Here is a 22,252-nt window from a genome sequence, read left to right on the forward strand (position 1 = left end):
CACCTGCTCTTCGTAGACAGAGAGTATTCTTTTCTCTTCTTTTTTTTTCCAGTCTCACCACATGTTTTACTCTAAGTACCAGCACAGCTCTGCTCAACCACAGAGTAAAGTCCATAGACTTTATAAAAAGAAGATAAAAAGAAGTCCATAGAGGACCTGGCTGAGTTATGTACAGTGGGCAGAGAAGGAAGAGTAGATGTACTCTGAAAGAGAGGAGGAGGTGGAGTGTATTAGGAGGTCAGCTAATGCAGTCTTACTACCCGCTAGCCTCAGGCTACACACTAAGTAACACAGAGAGAGAGAGAGAGGGAGAGAGAGAGAGAGAAAGAGAGAGAGAGAGAGACAGAGAAGGGAAAAGAGGAAGAGTGAGAGGATTGGATGCTCTCATGGCATGAACGCAAGTTGTTGTTGTTCACAGCGGTGGGAAAATAGGCCATTGAGTAGATCCAGAGGGGGTATTGGCTTAAGAGATGACTGAAGATGGCTGTAGCTAGACTTACATGAGGGGAGGCGTTGTCATTGTCTGATGCTGGTCTATAGGCTGTGTATCTGATAAGCCTGCAGGATATGTCTGTATTCATTTCCTTTATCTTTCCCATGGGTATAAATGTATTAGTCTTATCAAATCTATACCATTAGATTTATGGCAGTGTGCTCACATGGTATCTGAGTGATTGTATAAGCACTGTATGTGTCTACAATAATAATAATAATAATAATAATAATAATAATAATAATACATTTAAAAGTTAAAATGAAATTAATGTAAAACAGGACATTGAAGCCAAAGTACTATAAGAAATAACAGAAATAAACCCAAAGTAATTTTAATGATGAAGTCATGAGGGAAAAAAAATACAGTTAGATCAAGAGGAGGAATGCAATCAAAACCAAATTATATAACAACAAAATTAATGAATGAGCGAAGAATGCATCCATGCAATCATGAAACAATTAAATTACAAACAGATAGAGAATAGAAAACAAACTGATAAGAGAATGTAATGTAAGCATAAATGTTGTTGTTATTGTTTTTTCTTATCATTTGTTTTTTGCTGTGCTCTGTCTTTGCCTAGAGCGATATTAGTATGATTGGAACGATAGCGGCTCTCCCCCAAACCAAAGCATTTTGATCAGAAGTCTGTCAACGGTTTAGAATATTCAGTGTTGTGGGATTGCGGCTTATTTATGGGAATCACCCTCGATGACAGAGGGATTATGGTGTAAAGCTTACGAAAAATGGTCTTCTGTCATGTCTTCTGTCATGTTAATGTAAACTGCAACTCAGTCCTTTTTTTCTTTTCTTTTCCAAAATATTGTGCTCCATTGAGGCTATTAATAGAGTTTGTGGCAATACACATTAATTGCTTTATAAGTGTTTGTAATTTTCAGCGTTTTCGGTTATTAAGAATAAATCAACATTTTTGTTTGTCTGATTATTTGTTTTTGTTTCTCTTGGTTGACATATTTCTTGCTCTGAGGCAAAATGAGTTTACGTCACTATCCTGTGGGAAAATGAGAAATAGTTAAATTCAATTTTGAACTCATACAGTAATTATTTGAGAGTAAATTTGAATAGCATTCTGTGTAAACTCACTACAATTAGTGCACTTACACGAATGTAAGACTAGATACATCTGTGGATTTTTTTTTTTTTAAAGAGCTGTTGAATTTGTACAGTAAATCTGTTGTGTGAAATAAGATTTATGTTACGTTGCATTACACCTCCTGACATCCTAGTATCTCTGTAATGATGATTGTGTAATTGGCCCATTAGTTGGCCTGGCTCCTCAGCCTCACTTTATCAACACGTTTTCCTGACAGTGTTTCTTAAATAGGGTGCTGGTGTTTTTCTTTTTCTTTTTTTCCTTTTCTTTAATTACAAGCCTCTTGTTTTTGTTTTGACTGATGTTAAGAAAAATGCATAGGTACAATTATAGCACATGTCACACATCAGTAACCTGTGGGGTTAAATGCCGTGCTCCACCCCCCCCCCCCATATGAGAACCACAACCCACTATTTACTGAGCTGTTTATTTCAGTACAGAGAGACCATAGTTGAAATAATATGGAACTGTAAACAGCAGTTATACTAGTTGTAGTAAAAGCTAATGTACAGTATATAATGCAATTATAATCAGACAAGATTTAATAAAATGTATTTACAACTGTGTCTAACCACACGTAAACAGTGTTTACTTTTTTATGTTTTCTTTTTCTTTTTCTTTTTTTTTTTTTTGTTGTTATCCAGGTGCCACAGAAGAGCCTGAAGTGATTCCAGATCCAGCCAATCAGACGGACCGTGTGGTTAAGATCGCAGGGTTCAGCGCCGCTGTACTGGTTTTCATCTTACTGGTCCTGATCACCATCCTCCTGGTTAAGAAGAGGTCAGTGAGGGAACGTCTCACTCCCAGACTGCAAGTGTCACGTTCACTCTCTGAAAACGCTCAGAAAACACACCATACACATCTCAGCACCATTCCATACCATCAGCATAACCATGGGCCTCCGCAATTTAGGCAAAACGACCACTTAATGGATCTAGTAACCCTCTGTATTTGGTAAACGCAGCAATGCTGGTTATTGCACAATGCCATAATCAGTTTTAATGAAGTTTTGAGTTACAGTGAATTCTGCTGTTTTCAACATTTCATGCATGCTGCAGTCCTGCAGTGTATTGTGTATTGTGTGTTGAAGCTCTCTGTCTACGTTCAGGTTTAAAAATGTGTGGTAATTAGGTACGTCTGTGTGTGTGTGTACTTTTTTGAGCTCAAAGACAGACAGACAGACAAATACTCAGTGATACATACACATCAAGATTAGATGGTTGCCTAGTCAAGACAAAGTGGCTCAGCTTCAGTTTTTACTTCTCTCTCTATTCATCTTCATGCCTTTTTCTGACCTGGCTTTCTACCCAATTACAAAATGAAAACCTCTCCACAGATCAATCTACGTGAAAAGAGAGTTAAAGAGGACACTTAGAAGTAAAATAGAGAAAGTTTTTGTGTAGGTGTGATCACTATTGTGCTGTTTGTGTGTGTGTGTGTGTGAGAGAGAGAGAGAGAGAGAGAGAGAGAGAGAAAGTGAAGGGTGAGCTGGAGGTGGAGTTGTTGGCCTTGAGACTCTGGGAAGAGACAGTGTAATTACTCTGCAAGTCTGTTCATTGATTTCTCTGTGTGCTTCAGATTAGGTTTTATAATGAGCACAGTAAAAGTGAAGTGTCTCTGTCCCCTCTCTCTCTTTGTGATGAATGTTTGGGGAAGCCAGCTCGTTCTATTATCTTCTACCGAACAACTTCAGATCGCTTTAAAGGGAAAAAATCGATTACTTGCTCTTGGTGTAATGTCACTGGAATACAACTTGTCAGAATGATCGGGTTACGCCGGATTTGTTTGTTAAACTGATTCGATAAGAGAGCTTAGCAGAGGTACCTGTTTGTGCTCTCTCTCTTTCTATCTCCCCTTCTCTCTCTCGCTCTCTTTTTCTCCTTCTCATCCTTCTCACCCTGTCTATCACTTATGCGTTTTCTCACATCATCTCTCGTAAGGTGACTAATGGCTCCATCTAGTGGTAACTCTTTGTAACCGCTGGTCTTAAACCAATGCAGTGGCCAGCCACTCAAATTCTGATGTTCTGAGATAAAGTCAGTATTGATTGTCTTCACTGAGCATCACACTCGATAAGAAGTCTATATCACAGAAGAACTCTATATTACTGTAACCTATAAGAACATTGGTAAGCAGTGTTTTTTTTAAATATCAGCTTCATACTAATTCTAAATGCAAATCACCATTTTTGAGACAATTTATCTGTCTTATTTGTGTGTCATATTTCATTTTCACATCATTATAGGTTTCAAAGATATAGCCTAAGAGTGAACTTTGACCCTCTTCCGTAACAGCACATCTGTCCTGATGTGCCTGGTTTTGGTACTGCGTGTGATGTCATTGTAATCTTTGTTGGGTTCATTTCCAGCTCAGAGGGTGCAGGACAGTGTCAGATGTAAATGTGGTGTAGGGTATGCAGGGTCTGAATGAGCTGATTAAAGCCTGTGAGCTGTTGGAAGGTGAGGGAGACTGACACACTCTGAGAGACTACTGATGAGAGAGGAGTGAATCCAAATGAATCCTAAATGGCCAGGCTGCCCCTGTCCTCAGGAGAGCACTCTGCCTGTCGCAGGGTCATTTACAGCTACCTCTGTTCATTACACACTTTCTCTCTCTCTCTCTCTCTCTCTCTCTCTCTCTCTCTTTCTCGTTCTCGTTCTCGTCCTCGCTCTCACTCTCTCTCTCTCCTTCTCTCTCTCTCTCTCTCTCACACACACACACACACACACACACACACACACACACACACACACACACACACACACACAATCACGCACACTCTGTCTCCCTCACACTCTCTCTCTCTGTCTCTCTCACACAATCCATCACCCTTACCACCTGCTGTAATGCCACTAAATATTTTGGACCTTCTCTCTCTCTCTCTCTCTCTCTCTCTCTCCCTCTCTCCCTGTCTCTCTGTCTCTGTCTGTACTGGCCACGGTAATTTTGATGTGCTGGAATTACTTAAGAGTTCCTGTCTTTGTTTGTTCTGATTCTGTTTTGGAAGGTCATGTTTTTTCCATCGTCGTCTTGGAAAGAGAAGTTAATATACTATTCTCTTACAGACCCAGTTGTTGGAAATAATGAGGTAATCTTTTGAGAAAGAATGAATTAACATTTTGCAGTGAGCCAGAGTTCAGGTTCTGGGAATGTTTATGACTTGGTTAGTTTTGTCTCGGTGCTCTGTGGTTGCTTCTGTGTGAAACTGTAAATTCTTTTGTACCCAGCCTTCAGACGGGTGTTTCTTAGCACTGTGGCACACACTGCCTGCAAAGGGAAGACAATTCAGACGAGTCCATGTTACCATATTATCCATTAGCTCAGTTGTGTGTTCGTGTGTGCGTGCGTGTGCGTGTGTGTGCGTGCGTGTGTGCGTGTGTTTGTGTGTGCGTGTGTTTGTGTGTGCGTGTATGTGCATGGTGGCTTTGTGACTGACATTGATATGTCTTATGCCATTAGTGGTTTTTCAAGCAGTTCTTGTTGTTTGATTGTGCCCCTAGTGTGTAATCTGTGAGAGAGAGAGAGAGAGAGAGAGAGAGCGAGAGAGAGAGAGAGAGAGAGAGATGAGATGAGAGAGAGAAAGAGAGAGAGAAAGAGAGAGAGAGAGAAAGATCTAGTTTTAAGCGGGACATTTTGTGGTAATGAGGCGTAGGCTAGTAATCTCATTCGGAGCGGATTAAAATAACGGATGTTCATTGCATTCTGAAATCTGACTGGTGTTTTGAAGGGGTTCAAAACAGAATATTACAACATTGTGTCTTTTGGATTGATAGCTGATTGAGGAATTAAATGATAAAGCGAACGTTTGCTGTATGTATGTATTTGCACAGGGGCGTAATCAGGTGGATTGGTGCATGCACAATCAGCCTTCTCTGTGGATATATGTGTGGTTTCAGTTGAGTTGGTGCAAAGTCAGTGCTGTCAGATTTCCTTTATTGCCTCTGCATTTGTTTTTCCCCCATCTACAGTGACTGTCTTTACTCTTTACCGGTCCCAGCAAACCAAGCAGTTCACTGGAATAACAGGTCACTTGAACTGCTTAACTCGAACTTCTCAACATTACTGTACATTTCACCACAGAGACTCTCAGACATGTTGCGCTATGCCCTGCTTTAGTGGATGAAGAAACTACTGGAGTTTATGTGCATTTAACATCAACTCCACATTGAATGTGTGGCAAAATGAACATGAAAAGTCTAGAGGATGAGAAGTTCATTGGGTCCCAGCAGTTGCAAACTGTGCTCAAAGGATTCAGTACAGAATTGGCTGTACTCTGTGTAATTCATCGTGAATATATCTCACTTTAGCTGGTCCTAGTCTTTTTTTTAATTTTTTTTTTTTTTTTTTTTGTATATTACTGTTGCTAAGCAAACTCAAGGACACGTAGTAAATTTTCCATGACATTGAGAACATTGGGTTCTTTTCTGTCGGGGATTCTGTTGATTTTTCTGTCAAAAAAGAGGTGAGAGAAAAGAGCTGAAACTGGATAACAGTTTTCCTCCCTCCAACCCCCAGCTCCCTGTCTTTTGAACAAACAACTCACAGCTCTCCAATGCAGATGATACAAAGTTCATATTTTTGCCAAATACTGCAAGATCTATGATACACAATACTGTTGAAGTGATGAATACATATAAATACATATTTGATGCTGGAAACGCTCCTATTTTGGCTCATCTAACCCTTCAGTCTGTTTTTTTTTTTTTTGTTTGTTTTTTTTGTGCAGTGCAGTGCATTGGTCCTCATAAGCTGTATTATTCTCATAACCCAGGACAATCTTTAACTGCATCTGGGATTGATTGAGCAAGCCTGTAAAAAGTTGACTCAGTTCCAAATGGATTCATGTCATATGCATGCGGGTAGTGTCATACGTTCATCAAATTCGCATAACGTGCTCACTCAATCACTACTGTTGTCGATGTTCACATCTCAATGGTTCTTTGATCAATAAGGACCTTGGCTTTACAAGGACAAATGATTTATACACTCCATTAAACAAGAAATTGTGGCGTTTCTAGAAGATTTTCACGAGTTGAACTCTTTGACGATACTGCATCTTTAAAATGGTGGTGGCCAATGACGTTGCTTGTTTTTGCAGGTAGTGAGCGGCTTACCATTTTATTTGCAGCATTTTTGTTTTTATTTTCTTTGTTTTCTTTTCTTTTTTTTCCAGCTCTGTATGATATTTGCTCCATGTGCCTGTCTTTTAAATTTATTTTCTTTTCATATGACACGGATTAGTGACATTTATACAGTCTAAAGGCTGTTGATTCCCAAATGCAATTAAGCAGGACTTGTGATACACAGATAAACAGATTTATCAACAATTAAAACAATTTTTTTTAAAAACGAGAACAAAACAAATTTGCATGCTGGAATGACACCCCCCCCCCCAGTTTATTATTTGTTTTTTGTTTTTTTTCCTTTCTTTTTGCAATGCCTTCAAATTTGGAGGCTTCACCAATTTGCATGCAGATCCAAATTTATATGTAATGCATGTGACGCAATTCTAACAGAAGGAATTTGTTTACTGGCGTTATTTACTGCACCTGTTGATTCCACTGATTGACACTTTGCATTCACCAATATTTTTTTATTCTGCTGTTTCTGATTTGCTCGCCAGGAGGACCTACTATTCTTACTCATATTACCTGTAAGTAAAGAAAAAAAAAAGAAATTAAGAAAAATAAGAAGTTATGCAAAAAAAAGGGGTTGACTTTGTGTTTGGTTAGCATTGTAGTGTTTTAAAGATGCAGTATCCTTTTTTCAAGTGAAAACACATCTTGTCTTAGGCCAATAACATTGTCATTTATCAACTTCAACACCTTCTGCACTCTCTGAATCATGATCAAAGCTGTGTTATTTGAAAAAAGAATGCTGCATTTGCGTCCTGTATTCTTTTTTTTCTTCGTCTTCCCTTTTTTTTTTAACTTTTAATTTTTTTTTCACTGGTGTGCATGTGGGCATGTCTAAGCAGCTAGTCTTTCCATTCATCTATCCATCCTTTCATTCTGCCTCTGCAAATCTACTGGTATTGGGCTAACTGTGTCTATTTGGGCCGTGTTTATTTCCACGCTCTCTCTCTCTCTCACTGGCCTTGGTAAACACTTGTTGCAGTGGGAAGGGGGGGGGGTTAGTATTTTTTTTTAGTATTGCTAACATGACTGCGCTACTCAAAGTATTTCTTTCAGAAAGGAGAAGTCAAACCCTCCCTAAACCGTTCTGATAATTTTGGATAGGGTGCTGATTATCTCCGGAAACATTCACAAAATGACCACCCCTACCTGTTAAATGAATTAATTAAATAAAAAAGAAGAAGAAGAAAAAAAAGAAAACTACTGCTGAGCTGACCTAGTGAACGCCCTCATGCTACCCACCTCCTCATTCCTCTTCATTTCTGTATTCACACACTCATATTCCATCTCATATCGCTCAAAACCACAAAACTAACGCACCACGTTCCATAGAAATACTGTCACAATAAGATGCAGGAAAATGGCTCCCACTCAAGTTTGTGGGCAGATCTGCACAACAAACAAATAATTCATCAAAGTACAGTCTTCCCCCCTGAGATGCACCTTGTCGAGTGACGAGAATTTGACTTTACCGGGAGGTTTATGTAAAAACCCCTGGCTTGGCTTACGAAGCTTTTATTCTGACTTACGAGGACAGATTTGGGTTTTCTGCTCCTCTTGAGCTACAGGGTGCAATCCCCAACTGATTTTAATGTCCTGCAAACCACTGAAACACTAAGTATCATATTGTGGCTTCTGTTGGTGCGGCGATGCAGAAAAAGAAAAAGAAAAAAAAAACACAGTAGAGGAAACTCATTTTGTTAGAGTATGTAATTACCCAGGCCCTCACAAAGATACTACTAAACAGAAAATTTGGTTTAGAACAACCTTAAACATCATCACAACACAGCGACGCACCTATTACTGGGCCAGGTAAACGCAATGATGACAATAAAATGCACAGTCATTTACACACAACCACAATGCATGCTGGGAAGTGCCCCATAATCTTAAGTATATGGCGCGTAATAGCCATGGAACAGCTGAATGAGCTTAATGTAATTAATGAAGGGGAAATATATTGTTAGCTTGTCTTATGATCAGTTATTTTATCTATTTAAGTAATTGTTATCATTTCAGGGGATGTCGTAGTGTTTTATTATAGATGGGTGTTGGTTTTGGGGAGTTCAGGAACACATGAAATTTTTTCCCATTGAAATTAATGGTAATTGCATTATCAAGTGATGAGTGATGAGAATTTGCTTTATGAGAACTTTTTTTTTTTTTTTGGTATTCAACACAGTTGTAAATTGGGGGAAGACTGTAGAGTGATACTATTCCAACCAATAATGGCAATTAGTTTTTAATTTGGCTGAAAATTTGAAAAATTGTCACTAAATCACAATAATGAGGTTGCGTTAAATGATTGTAAAGTTGTATTACTTTGCAATTCGGATATTAAAGGACAACAAAACGATATTCTGTCAGTTTTCATTTTATGTAATATGAGCGTATTTATCATTTCTTTTCATTTTCTGATTGGTGAAAGCTGATAATTGGCTTCTAGCAAATGGGACTATCCTGTTTGTGATCAGATTGCTCCTCCCAAATGCCAGGCCTCAGTCCTCTATCACAGTTCAGTTTATACAGTAATCTCCAAAGTCTCCAGTACAGTAATCTACATTAATCTCCAAAAATCTCTCAGCAGAAGAAACAGGATATGGTTCACAGAAATACAGCTTTCAGATTGAATGGGCACAACAACTGGAACCAAAACTCAAGATAGCTGTTCAAAACTGACTGAAAAATCTGAAAAATAATTTGATACCAGGTCCTGTCCTCCACGGACCTTTTTAAATCCCGTAGCAAGGCCTCCGCGATAAATTTATACAGAATTCAAGTTTAGGAGGGATCGCACTAACTCTGTAGTTTTTGTTCTGCTTCTTATCTGTTTTTTATTTTGTCATTTTCATCCATATATCATCCATGTATCTCTGAACCTGTCTAAGGTATGTAGAAATCTGGATGCAGTTTCTCACAAAAGATGTAGTTGTTGTTCAGGAAGCAGGCTTTCCCCTTGGTCATCAACAGCTCTTTCTTGTGTCGGGGGTGTGGGTGTGTGTCCAACGTACCAACATGCATAACGTAACTAATGTTGTTCATACTTCTGGCGGTGGGCTAGCTTTTAAAATCTCTGTCTAACTCATCAGGAAACTGGCCAAGAAGCGCAAAGACGCCATTGGAAACACACGTCAGGAGATGACTCACATGGTCAACGCCATGGACCGCAGTTACGCCGATCAGAGCACTCTCCACGCCGAAGACCCCATGTCCGTCACGTTCATGGACTCACACAACTTTAACAACAGGTGTAAGTAGTGCCGTCCCAGAACGGGGCCAAACACAGCAGCCCCGACACCCGATACGTGTGAGAAAGTGGTGTGACTCAGGGAAGCTGATGCAAAGACAGAGTAAAGAGCATAAAAAACAAGAGTCCACAAGGACCAAGCCACGGTAGACAGGTGTTAAATAACACGGTACAAATGCCTTCCCCTGACAAAAACGAAAGTGAGAACAATGAGCCCAGTTATTTTCCTCCCTTGACCGTAAAGTGACAGAAGTGTTCTCACCTGTCTTTAAAATACTTTCTTTCTTTTTTCTTTTTTTTTAGAGGAGGTTATTCAGTGTTCTGTTCCCCTGAAGGGTTTTTTTTTTGTTTTTTTCTTTAAACACATGATTACCAGCAATGTGAGCTCATACAGCATGCAGTCTCGGTATCTGAGTGGTTTATAAAGTTTAACGAGTTTGTTAGAATGGGGGCCCTTATCTGAACTGGATCATCTCTGATACCTTTTTTTTCCCTTTCTTTTTTTCTTTACATACCAGTTCATGCCATTGTCTGTGGTAAATTGCAATTCAGTTTGATCCACTGTTGCTCTGCACTTTGCAGGCTGAAAACAATGTCTCTGAAGCAACAGTATTAGTAATCGCCTGTTTGAACAACCATGCTAAAACACGCCCACTCAGCATGTCTGTATGACTTTCCATCAAAGTTTTACTGTCGGTTTGGTAAAAGAGCATTATCAAAGTCATCCGCAAATTATGCTTCATTTTAACATGCCAGCTGTCTAAGTAGGGTTTAGTTTACTTGGAATCTGACAGTCTGACATTTGAACTGATGACACTGCCAGTTTTAAGACCACTCTCCTCATTGCTATTACATCAGTTACGAAATATGTATTTATATATTTTACATTTTAAAAAGATAACCATAAACTGTGTTTTTCTACAGTGCCTAACGATCCTCTCGTTCCCACTGCGGTTCTAGGTGAGGCTCAAGCCAATGTCCTCACATCTGCATCCGTGTTCCATAGACTACATTACCCAGCATGTATTGTCCCACCCATGTAACTGTTTACCTGCGTGTCTGTGTCTGTAGCTTGAACTACCCTGAGAAGCACCACCGACCCTTCAGTTAGAGGCAGGGGATTAGGAGCTGCTTCTATACAACAGAACCCAACTAATAGAGTGTGATGTAGAAAAGAGACTGTGCTGATACAGCAGTTTGAAGAGAGCTAATGTCGAAAGAGAGAGAACAGGCCACTTAAGCATATACAATCCAGTGCCATTTCGGTTGCCTAGTATAACATCTCCCTGAAATATTAATCCGTGTCACCTGAGTTGGAAACTGTTAAGAAACTGAATGAAGCTGAAGTCCTCAGGTATAGTTTTTATGTTATATTTGGTGCGTATTGGCATTGGTGTGATCCTCACATCGAAAAAGCAAGGGCTCTCCATTTGTACAGTACATAGCAATGCAGGTAGTGCATTGACGGTGTTTGAAAGTTAGTGAAAGACGCTGTGTGTCAGGAACAGGTCACTGGGCCCATGTCGTCATATTAAGACGGGAATGTTCTGTAGCACAAACGTTGGCACACCCTGTCAAGTACAGTCTTCAGAATATACAGTACCTTCCATCCATAGAAACCGCTGAAACACGAAACGGTTGTTAACCCACGGTTAACAGCTAAATACAGCTCCACCCTCTATTTCACCCACAGCTTTCTTTCTTTCTTTCTTTCTTTCTTTCTTTCTGCCTTGACAGCACATTTAACTTGTTTCTTGCGGCGTGTTTTTTTTTAATAGCGAAACGTGTGTTATCTGTGACCTGTAACCTGTCGAGTCTGCACTGTCACTGAGTGCGGCGAAAGTTGATTGTGGAAAGTCTCACATCATTCATTGCATATTTACAAACAATACACAGTAATTATAGTTTGTGTAGATGAGGACAGTGTAGTTTATCATGCTCATTGTACAATGCCAGACATGTGACGTCACAGCTTCCATTCAAATCAGTCTGTCCCACTCACCTGTAGTGCTTTCTGTTCCCTGTGTTACGTTTTTCCCTTTCACTCACCCAAACCTGCCGTCAGATATAGATATGTCTGTGTGTTCAGTGCTGACTCCTCACTAAAGTTCTTCTCTTATTCCTCTGCTGCCATAACATTTAAGTGCCAATAACCGGTAAGTGTGTGTGTGTGTGTGTGTGTGTGTGTGCGTGTGTGTAGGTAGTGTAGGTTTGGTGACTCAGAAATGTCACCTTGCAGTATAGCAAGGGTGCAAACCTCAGTAAAATATGTGGTCAAAAGAGGCCAATGAAAAGAGTTTCGAACAATCTTTTTCTGCTGGTAGGGGTGTGTGTGTGTGTGTGTGTGTGTGTGTTGTGTATATGCACATGCACATGCATCACTGTTTGGGTTTACCAGCCCACATGTGCGTGCATACGTGCTTTTTTGAGTGTGTATAAGTGATTGTGGTGATTTGTGATAAAAATTTGAAGTGAAATTAGCGACAGGAGGGTTGCATGTAGCAGATTTCACCTCTTCAACGATCTGTTTTACTGTATGGAGCAGATATAATCTGAGTTTCAGACATGGTCCAGCAGACAAAAAACCCAACTCAGTACAGGTAGTGCATTAAGGCATCAAGATGTTAAGATGATTTTTCCCCACCTTGAGAGATTTGTGGGCATTTATTTTATTTTACTTTTTTCAAGTTTTCTTTGTGTCAGTGAATCTTCTTAGATTCCAAGAAATAATCTTGGCCACAGAGGATTTCAAGCAACATTCTGAAATGAAAATTGCACATTTCTCCTTTTGATGATGCTATTAAATGTCAGAGGGTAAAAACCATCCAGTCCCAGATCCTCTGATTACGCTGGTATTTTTGTTTACAGATGAAAACCACACGGCCGCTGCGGAGTCCAGTCGTTTGCTGGACGTGCCGCGGTACCACTGTGAGGGAACAGAGTCACCCTACCAAACCGGCCAGCTCCACCCTGCCATCCGCGTGGCAGACCTTCTCCAACACATCAACCTTATGAAAACTTCCGACAGCTACGGCTTCAAGGAGGAGTATGAGGTTAGACACACACACACACACACATGCACACTTACATATATATGTATGTGTGTGTATGTATGTATGTATATAAGATTTTTAGACACACACATGCAAACATTCATAGGAAACACAAGTCAGGTTTTTCACACATACACACATGCGCACACACACACACTCACACACGTGGTTGTATTTTGTACAAACATACGTGAGCACACAAATGCAGACATATTTACAGAGCGCACTTGCAGACGCTGAGATACACAATCACATACACTTATTTCCAAAGATGCAGAAAAATACAGGCAAAAACATTCACTGTATTACAGCAAGGTTTTCTCATGACGAGATCACGTAGCAGAGATTATCTCAAAAAAAAGCCTCATTTTCAAACAAAATGGCTCCACTTATGCTGGAAAAAAGGAGTCCAATATATATGACATGACCGTTTATTTTGGGGCCGTTTATTTCTAAGATTTTCATTTATGAAAGAGAGGGATTTTTGAACATCACATTTTTAACCATGCAAACACCCCACAGTGACTTCTGTTAGATGGCTGCCTGAGATACGCGATGTCACCTGATGTCACTTCCTGTTGAAATGGTAGCATTATTTGTCAGTGGGATTGACAACCACAGCCCCTTCTCGCGAGCATTTCCTGTCAGAGAGCGAGTTTGTGCGAAAATGCCAAAACAATGCTGTCTGTCTTGTCTCTGTGGGTTTCAGCGACAAACACTGGGTTATATGTCTCATTTGTCATTTTGCAGGGCCTGGGGCAGTGGAAAAGGAGAGTTTATGAATGAATTTACTACTGTGTCATATGATTCTGCTGTGTCATCACAAACACATTTCTTTTTCTTTACTGTGAACTGCAAAATGTCTCTCGTTTCAGTCAATGTAAATTTATTAAACATTTAAAGGACCTTGGAGATAAAAGTCGAGTGTACATTTGTTAAATCAAATCTGACCTTTGAATTATTGTTACGTAGCTCATGTTTCATCTTGTACAGTTAATGTTAATTATCGGGGTAATGTTCATACAAGCTTAAGGGTGTTTGGGTGCACTCACATAGGTGAGGTTTATGTTGTAGGTAACCACATGTTGAATGCAGTGTACATCCAAACCCAACAACATTAGTCTTTAAGTCAGCTTTAAACCTAAGACCTGTTCACATTACATGTCAGAATATGTGTGTAGCATGTTAACATATTAATCTCTTTGCCTCCCAGTTGTGTATTGTGTATTTTAGTCACTCAGAAGGAACATATGTCAATACACGACTAGAACAATATTGATTTGTTGCAGATTTTGGTTAGAAATTGACTTCCTAAACCTCTAGTTATTCTCTCAGACACAGGTAAGTTACAAGGTTGTTATCAATATTCTGTTTCATCGAAGGTTTTCTTTTCTGAACCTGCAGAGTTTCTTTGAAGGCCAGTCTGCTTCCTGGGATGTGGCGAAAAAGGAACAGAACAGAACCAAGAATCGATATGGAAACATCATTGCATGTGAGTCTCAACTAAAGCAGACTACTTCGAGTTGCATTTCCTGAAGCTAGTGTTGCAGTGAAACACTCGCTAAAAATCACCTCGCTTTGAGTGTAAATAATGCGCTTGCTGAAACCACAAGCCTGACTTCATACAGGACACGGTTTACTTCAAACTTTTGTGTATAGATAATTTGTTCAGTTTAGTAAAATCAGAATTATGCCCAGTGACTGGTCATTGGATTGATGGCACCCCCCCCCATGCTATTGGTTGCTTTCTGATAAATATTAACAAACTAGCCAATCAGGCCACAACTTTTCTAAATCAATAACCTGTCTTAAGCATTGTTTGTGAACATTCCAGTCTAAACGTGCTATCTCGTCTCTTCGTTTCAGATGATCATTCTAGAGTAATCCTGCAACCCATGGAAGATGATGGCTCCTCTGACTACATAAACGCCAACTACATTGATGTAAGTGGCGATGACTCATCCATTGGCGAACGTTCGAGAAACGTCTCTCCCTCTCTCGTATGTGAGGCCTTCTATGCATGCCCTTGTCAACTATACGAATATAGCTTTTTTTCTTTTTTTTCCTTATTGGAAGTGCTTGTATTCACTGACATTGTTGTGCTCTCTCTCACTCTGCCTTTGGTATATGGGGGCCGTAGATTTGGCTGTACAGGGATGTAAGTATCACTGTAGGGGCACCTCAGTTCTAACCCCCCCAAACCCCCCACCCCCCTCCTATCCCCCACCTCCACTCCCACTCGGCTACGGTGCCCAAAACGCCATCTTGCATGAGAGATGTGCATGACTTTGTTTTTTTTTTTTTCTTTTCCTCTATTTCTCTCTCACTGTCTCTTCCTTCATTTTCTCTTTCTTTTTTTTTAACCATGCTGTGGTCCATCGCTTCGCTCACCTCATGATCATCCTGCCCGTCATCGTCCCTGGCTTGTGATTTGTCGGACAGGACTGACTGACTGATTGATTGTTTGATTGGCTGATTGATTGACTGATTGATTTATCAGTGTTATGGGTACAGTGTTGAAAAATGTATGTCAGTTCCTCAGCTGTGTCCTTGCTGAAAATGGTTGAATATGTCGAGTGTGGTGCTCATGGACAAAATGAATTATTAAAGTTACGCCTGATGACTGGTTTGTTAGGTTGTCACCTTGTTCATAATAACACATTGCTCATACAGACAGTGAGTCACAGGAAAGGCATAGAGGGATCCAGACTAGTTACTGTTCATTTGAGGGTTTGAATGGACTAAACATGTGACCTTGGGGTGACCTTGAGCATGATATTATTATTGGCGTTAGATACATTCGCCCAGGTGTTCAGACATTGCTGCCTTGAAGCCCACAGCATAAGCACCTGTCCCACTCCGATCTGAGTATTATCCTAGCCACTTTAACTAGCTGTGACTCCATGGATTTTTCGTACTATGAAATATAACCTGTGTATTTCTCACAGACATGTATCTCAATAACACTGTAAAACCTGAGGTTCAGAGCCATTAGAGCCCCTTGGTACAAACACGTCAGCTTTTCTTCATGTTTTGGAATGATTTTGAGCTCTATGGTCTCAATAGAATTCTCTCTCTCTCTCTCTCTCTCTCTCTCTCAGGGCTACCAAAGGCCAAGCCATTATATTGCAACCCAAGGTAAGAGGTTTCTGTCTGTTCTGCTTAGCTGTGAAAACCTTAGATGGCCACAGCATAACAGCTGTGTGGTCATTCTTTGGCTCTTTATTAGTGTTATTAGTGTTACACAGGCAGTCATAAACACTTAACAAATGCATGTTAGTGGTATTAGAAGATATTATTTCACAATCAGACTCAACAGCTGCCTTAAGAGAAAAATTCATAATTATTTATGCTGATGTAGTCATTTAAGAAAGTTTATGTAGATTGATACAGCCTCATGTAGAGTGCTATGTAACTGTTTTTGTGTCTCTCACGTTTTTCTTTTTGTTTCATCTTTAAATGCGTGTGAAGAAGCTTGATGCTGCTCTTATGTGTCTTTTGTTTGTTTACACACACAACCACACACACGCACACACACAGGCCCCGTCCATGAGACAGTTTATGACTTCTGGCGAATGATCTGGCAGGAGCAGTCTGCGTGCATCGTCATGGTAACCAACCTGGTGGAGGTGGGACGGGTACGTTGACATATTGCTTGGCCTCGTTATTGTTCTATTTATTGTTTTGTTTGTTTGTTTTATTATTATAAACACAGCTACATCTCCTGTATGAACATTTTGATGAAAGCATTCAACGACTTTTCTGTTGATGGATAATTTTCTACTCACGCGCGATCAGCTAGCCTCTGATATCTAAATGTCTGATAAAAACACGGTAAATACCAGAGGTCTGATCAAAGCTGATGACTGATAAATGCCACACAGCTTGACTGGCCTTTATTTCAACAGAACAGCCGTTCGGCATGAAGGCTGTTTGAGATGACTGCTGTGTGATTTGTCAAACCCTACACGACAAGCAGATGTGCCTTTTTGTTTTGTTTTGGGTGGTATTCTCTGTTTGATTAGTTTCATGCTCCTCTAGGTGAAATGTTATAAGTACTGGCCGGACGACGCTGAAGTGTACGGAGATTTCAAAGTGACATTTGTGGAGGTTGAGCCGCTTGCTGAGTATGTGGTCAGGACCTTCACACTGGAGAGGGTGAGATATGACTTGAGGCTTTTTTTTTGTCCTCTCTTTTTTTTATTTACTTGCTTAACAGTTGCTTTTGAATTGTAATATCAATCACAGTGAAAATGTTTTGTTTATGAGTAACAATAGTAGCTGGTCACATACATTTACTCATAGCAGTAATCAAATGAACAATTACAGTAACTTTGGCGATAAGAATGATAGTAGCATGCTTTCAAATTTAAGTGTTTATATTTGTATTGGGTGAATTGTATTGGCTTAAATGCGTTTTTGTTTAGTTTTGAGATCTATAGTGATATTGACATTAGTGTCAAACATAATAACAGCTTTTCTGTCACTAGAAAAGAATTGTTAGAAAAATTTTGCTCTAGAAAAGTATTTCCTCTTTAAAAAAAAAGGCAGATCGAGAGTGTGAGAGTTTGTGAGGACCTCCTGACAGAGGTGGTTTATGGTTTGTCAGGACTTTGGTAACAGTTGGGTTGCTCTGTGAGAACTGAAAGAGGTTGTGTTTGGTTTTTCAGAGAGGTTTTAATGAGCTCCGAGAGGTGAAGCAGTTCCATTTCACCGGCTGGCCTGATCACGGTGTACCATACCATGCCACAGGCCTACTGTCCTTTATCCGCCGGGTCAAAATGTCCAATCCACCCAGCGCTGGACCTATTGTTGTCCACTGCAGGTACTGTCAACCACACACACACACACACACACACACATACACACACGAGCATACGTATTGTCTCAACCACGAATATACACATGGATACTGTAATAACACACACACACACAATCACACAAACCTCTGAGCACACATGTACTGTCTCAACCTCCCATGTACATATGCACACAGAGGCACACCCCACACACACACCCCAAACACATTCCCCTCTACTACACACACACATAGACACACACACACACAAGCATAGACACACATAACGTGGACAAACATATACACTGACACCTATGTATATATGCCATGTATTTATTATTTTTTTTAATTTTTATTTTTTCCCTCCTACATAAAAACACCTACATACACTCATGCAGTATGTGAAAGTGGGAATTTTGGTACTAGGGAATGCCCCGTTTGTCTCCCTTTGCAGTTAATATTTTTTTGTGGTAAAGAGCTCAATGAATTTATACTTTATCTTTTCAGAACTTCACCTGAAAAAATGAGATTAGTATAGAAACACGTAAAACACACTCAATTTTGACCGATGCTCTCGTCACTGCATACCCACAAACATTTCATTTGATGAGCTTTAACACATGTGGGTCCCCCAACATATTTTGCATGAGTGTACCACTTGCTGAAACCACTGCAGGTCATTTGATTGAGCCACGATAACCTCAGGGTCATCCAGATCACGTCATTTTAGTCGGTTTGCTCTAGAGGCTCTTCAGCGTGATGTGAAAACTTTCACAAACAAAAGACTCAAATATTGCGAGCCGATGAACAGGATGTGGTTCGTGCCTTTTGCTGCTGCTTGTCTTCAGCTCCAAAGCCTGTCAGTGTAGTCTCGTTTTTATTGCTCAACATTTCAGGCCAACATGAAGATGTTTTTTCCTAAACACTGGTAGTAGTCAAGATTAGGAAATGCAAGAAGGTCGTGAAAAATGGCTTGGCTCCCTCAGAAATACAGGAAAGGTAAACAGAAACTTAACACAGTGCCTCAGAAATGAGTCAAGGCTTCAACACCGTAGAAGTCAGCTTTGAAACAGTAAAGGTTTGAAAAATTATCTCACAAATACAGTTTTTTCCCCCTTTTTTTTAAGGATTACTTGTAAACCTGTACTCATGTAGAGTCATTGTAATGGCCGATTGGATTTAATTTAAAAACACGGTTTTCAAGGACACAACATGGGCAAAATACACACACACACACACACACACACACACACACAGATGTCCTCTGCAAGTATGTCTTAATCTGTGTAATCCAAGGTTAACATAAGAAAGAGTTTCACAAATTTTATATGAAAATATCATTCATTCCAGAATTTTCCCTTATGATGATGTAACCACATGATTTCCAATCCCAGCATTTGTGTTATTAATAAAAACAAGTTGTTATACATATTTTTTGTGGAAATAGCATCACCCATATATGGTATGATCACATGACCCAGTCTGGTTCTCTGTCCCCCCCGTGGCCAGTGCTGGAGCAGGTCGGACCGGCTGTTACATCGTGATTGACATCATGTTGGACATGGCTGAGAGAGAGGGAGTGGTGGACATTTACAACTGTGTCAAGGCACTTCGCTCCAGACGCATCAACATGGTCCAGACAGAGGTATGTGACACACCTCCTAGAAAAAAAAACCCCAAAAAAAGGTCCGCCGAGTCAACCAGTGATTCAGTAGTGTTTGTGGGCTGTAATGTCTTTTAAAATCGTAACTCATTTGGATTTTCATATGTCATGTCTGGACACAGGAGCAGTATATTTTTATTCATGATGCCATCCTGGAGGCTTGTCTGTGTGGAGAGACGGCCATTCCTGTCTGTGAGTTTAAGGCCGCCTACTACGACATGATCCGGATCGACTCTCAGAGCAACTCCTCACACCTCAAAGATGAATTCCAGGTCAGACAAACACTGCAAAGCTTTTACACTTATTTCTTTTACTGTCTCCTCTTCTATAGACAAAAGAGAGCCTGTCAAAACGAGAAAGAGAAATCTTATATGCTAATTCTGTGTAAATATGTGCGTGTGTGTGTGTGATTATGTGTGTGTTTTGCTATGTGTGTGTATTTTCCTCTGTGTGTGTGTGTGTGTGTTTTCCTATGTGTGTGTGTGTGTGTGTGCGCGCTACAGACACTGAACTCAGTAACGCCTCAGCCCCAGCCGGAGGACTGCAGTATTGCTCTGTTACCCAGGAACCACGAGAAGAACCGATTTATGGACATGCTCCCGCCCGACCGCTGCCTACCTTTCCTCATCACAATCGACGGCGAGAGCAGCAACTACATCAATGCCGCCCTCATGGATGTAAGTGTCACTGCCCACTCTCCCCCCTCCCTCAGCTTCTCTACACACCCTCTGTGTTACTTGTGTGTATGCTAGAGACAAATCCAGGTGTTCATTTTGACTCTCCAGTGCACCCAACAAAGCTTTCATAAGGCTGGCTAACGTTAGCATAAGCTATGAGGAGTCCTTTCAAGCTGCGATTTGATTCTAAGTTAAATTGATATTGTAGGGAAAGAAAAAAGCAAAAATATGATCGTTTTCCCTATCCGAGTGATTAAAAAAGAGGTCAAATCTGTTGTTTAATACACTAATGATTTTGAATTTCTATAGAAATTCATTATGATGGCTGTTTATGTGGTCTTTAATTAAAATCTCTTTCATTTGGGTGGAAAAAATCATAAGTAATTTTTTAAAAAACATTAATAGAAGGCAAGGTAAGTGTTATTTCTACTCTGTAAAATATTTTTCCCGTTCAACAAGAAAGATTATTGCAAATAGCACTTTCACATAAGACTTAATTCAGATTTTTCAGCGAAATCAGTTTTCTTTTTATGCTAGAATTGCTACCATAGGCATTACTTGAATTTGACAAGACTCACTCATTTAAGCATTAGTTTTATTGTCCATACTGAGTAGAAAGAAGAAGGTCACTGATCTCCTGGTGTTCTTTGTGTCATAGCTGTGTTTGTAGCATTAATGAGTTCAAAAATGAAAGGAATTGCTTTGAATAACAGACCTTATGGTCCAGTACATCAGTCTTCATAAAGACATCATAAAGTCAGCATAGACATGCTGTGTTTTGCAGCAAACGTTTTAACAGAAGTGCATCTTCACAAAATGCAATTAGATTACGTAATTGCTGTATGAGTAGAATTGGCAGACCAGTCTCTGGTCCTTTGCCTCAGTAAACATATAGAGCATGGCTAATGATTCTAGACCCTGGGAGATAGTGTTATCTGTTAACACAAAGAGATGAAAAGAGAGAGACAGAGAGAGAAGAATGACAGTTTTATTTGGAGGGTAATGTTAAACCAATTCCTCGTACGCTTTACAAACTCTCGGACTTTTTCTAACCAAGCCGTCGGATGTGTACCAGGTAACTACTGAATTTTCACCTCTCAGTTTTATGCTGCTTCTCTTAAACTGGATTTGTTTCATGGCTTCAGTGGTACGTCTGCACATTTCATCTGCACCCCGGCCAAGACTGCCAAAGCATGCCCTACGAGACAGATGACCCCCCCCCCCCCCCCCCCCCCCAATCACAAACCTGTGAAATTCTGACCTTTTTGTTTTTTTGTTTTTTGTAAACTGACCTATTGTTGACCCTGCATGATGCTCATTGTCATTCTCACCTTTGACCATCACAAGTTTACAAAACACGCCACCACCTGTTTGAGACCACTCTTAGATATTCCCGTCAGATGTGCCTTCCCCCGTAATGACTGTTGTGCTTTGGTATTGTGTTTAACACAGAGCTACAGACAACCTGCTGCATTTATCGTCACGCAGCATCCTCTGCCCAACACCGTGAAGGACTTCTGGAGGCTGGTCTACGACTACGGCTGCACCTCCATCGTCATGCTCAACGAGATCGACCTGGCACAGGTAACGACCAAACACCACCTATCCTTTCTTCTAGCGTTTAAATCAGACCTCAGGCCGACATGGGAAAGAGTACCAGACTTCTTTTGGATGAATAGATGGATGGATTGATGGATGATTGATTGGTTAGTTGGATTAATGGATGGATGGATGGATGGATGGATGGATGGATGGATGGTTGGTTGGTTAGTTGGATGGATGGATGGATGGATGGATGGGTGGATGGATGGATGGTTGGTTGGTTAGTTGGATGGATGGATGGATGGATGGATGGATAGATGGATGGATGGTTGGTTGGTTGGTTGGTTGGTTGGATGGATGGATGAATGGATGGATGGATGGATGGATGGATGGATGGATGGTTGGTTGGTTGGTTGGTTGGATGAATGGATGGATGGATGGATGGATGGTGGGTTGGTTGGATGGATGAATGGATGGGTAGATGGATGGATACAGTAATGAAGTTGATTGAGTTATGCAAGTCTATCCTG

The 22,252-nt window shown here is 40.3% G+C and overlaps 1 protein-coding gene across 1 annotated transcript in view; it reads left to right on the top strand.

Moving 5' to 3' along the window:
* ptprk (protein tyrosine phosphatase receptor type K) overlaps positions 1-22,252 on the top strand; it is a 124,999-nt gene that overhangs the window by 100,531 nt on the left and 2,216 nt on the right. Inside the window, exons 14-29 of the mRNA XM_030781213.1 lie at positions 2,252-2,387; positions 7,231-7,260; positions 9,832-9,992; positions 10,914-10,949; positions 12,134-12,145; positions 12,858-13,042; positions 14,447-14,534; positions 14,909-14,985; positions 16,144-16,180; positions 16,583-16,680; positions 17,084-17,200; positions 17,713-17,867; positions 19,350-19,485; positions 19,626-19,775; positions 20,007-20,180; positions 21,633-21,764. Of these exons, the coding sequence (XP_030637073.1) occupies positions 2,252-2,387; positions 7,231-7,260; positions 9,832-9,992; positions 10,914-10,949; positions 12,134-12,145; positions 12,858-13,042; positions 14,447-14,534; positions 14,909-14,985; positions 16,144-16,180; positions 16,583-16,680; positions 17,084-17,200; positions 17,713-17,867; positions 19,350-19,485; positions 19,626-19,775; positions 20,007-20,180; positions 21,633-21,764 (1,724 nt within the window). The remainder of the gene's footprint in view (positions 1-2,251; positions 2,388-7,230; positions 7,261-9,831; positions 9,993-10,913; positions 10,950-12,133; positions 12,146-12,857; positions 13,043-14,446; positions 14,535-14,908; positions 14,986-16,143; positions 16,181-16,582; positions 16,681-17,083; positions 17,201-17,712; positions 17,868-19,349; positions 19,486-19,625; positions 19,776-20,006; positions 20,181-21,632; positions 21,765-22,252) is intronic.

This window comes from Chanos chanos, chromosome 8 (assembly GCF_902362185.1).
Source record: "Chanos chanos chromosome 8, fChaCha1.1, whole genome shotgun sequence".
In the NCBI taxonomy this organism is placed as follows: domain Eukaryota; kingdom Metazoa; phylum Chordata; class Actinopteri; order Gonorynchiformes; family Chanidae; genus Chanos; species Chanos chanos.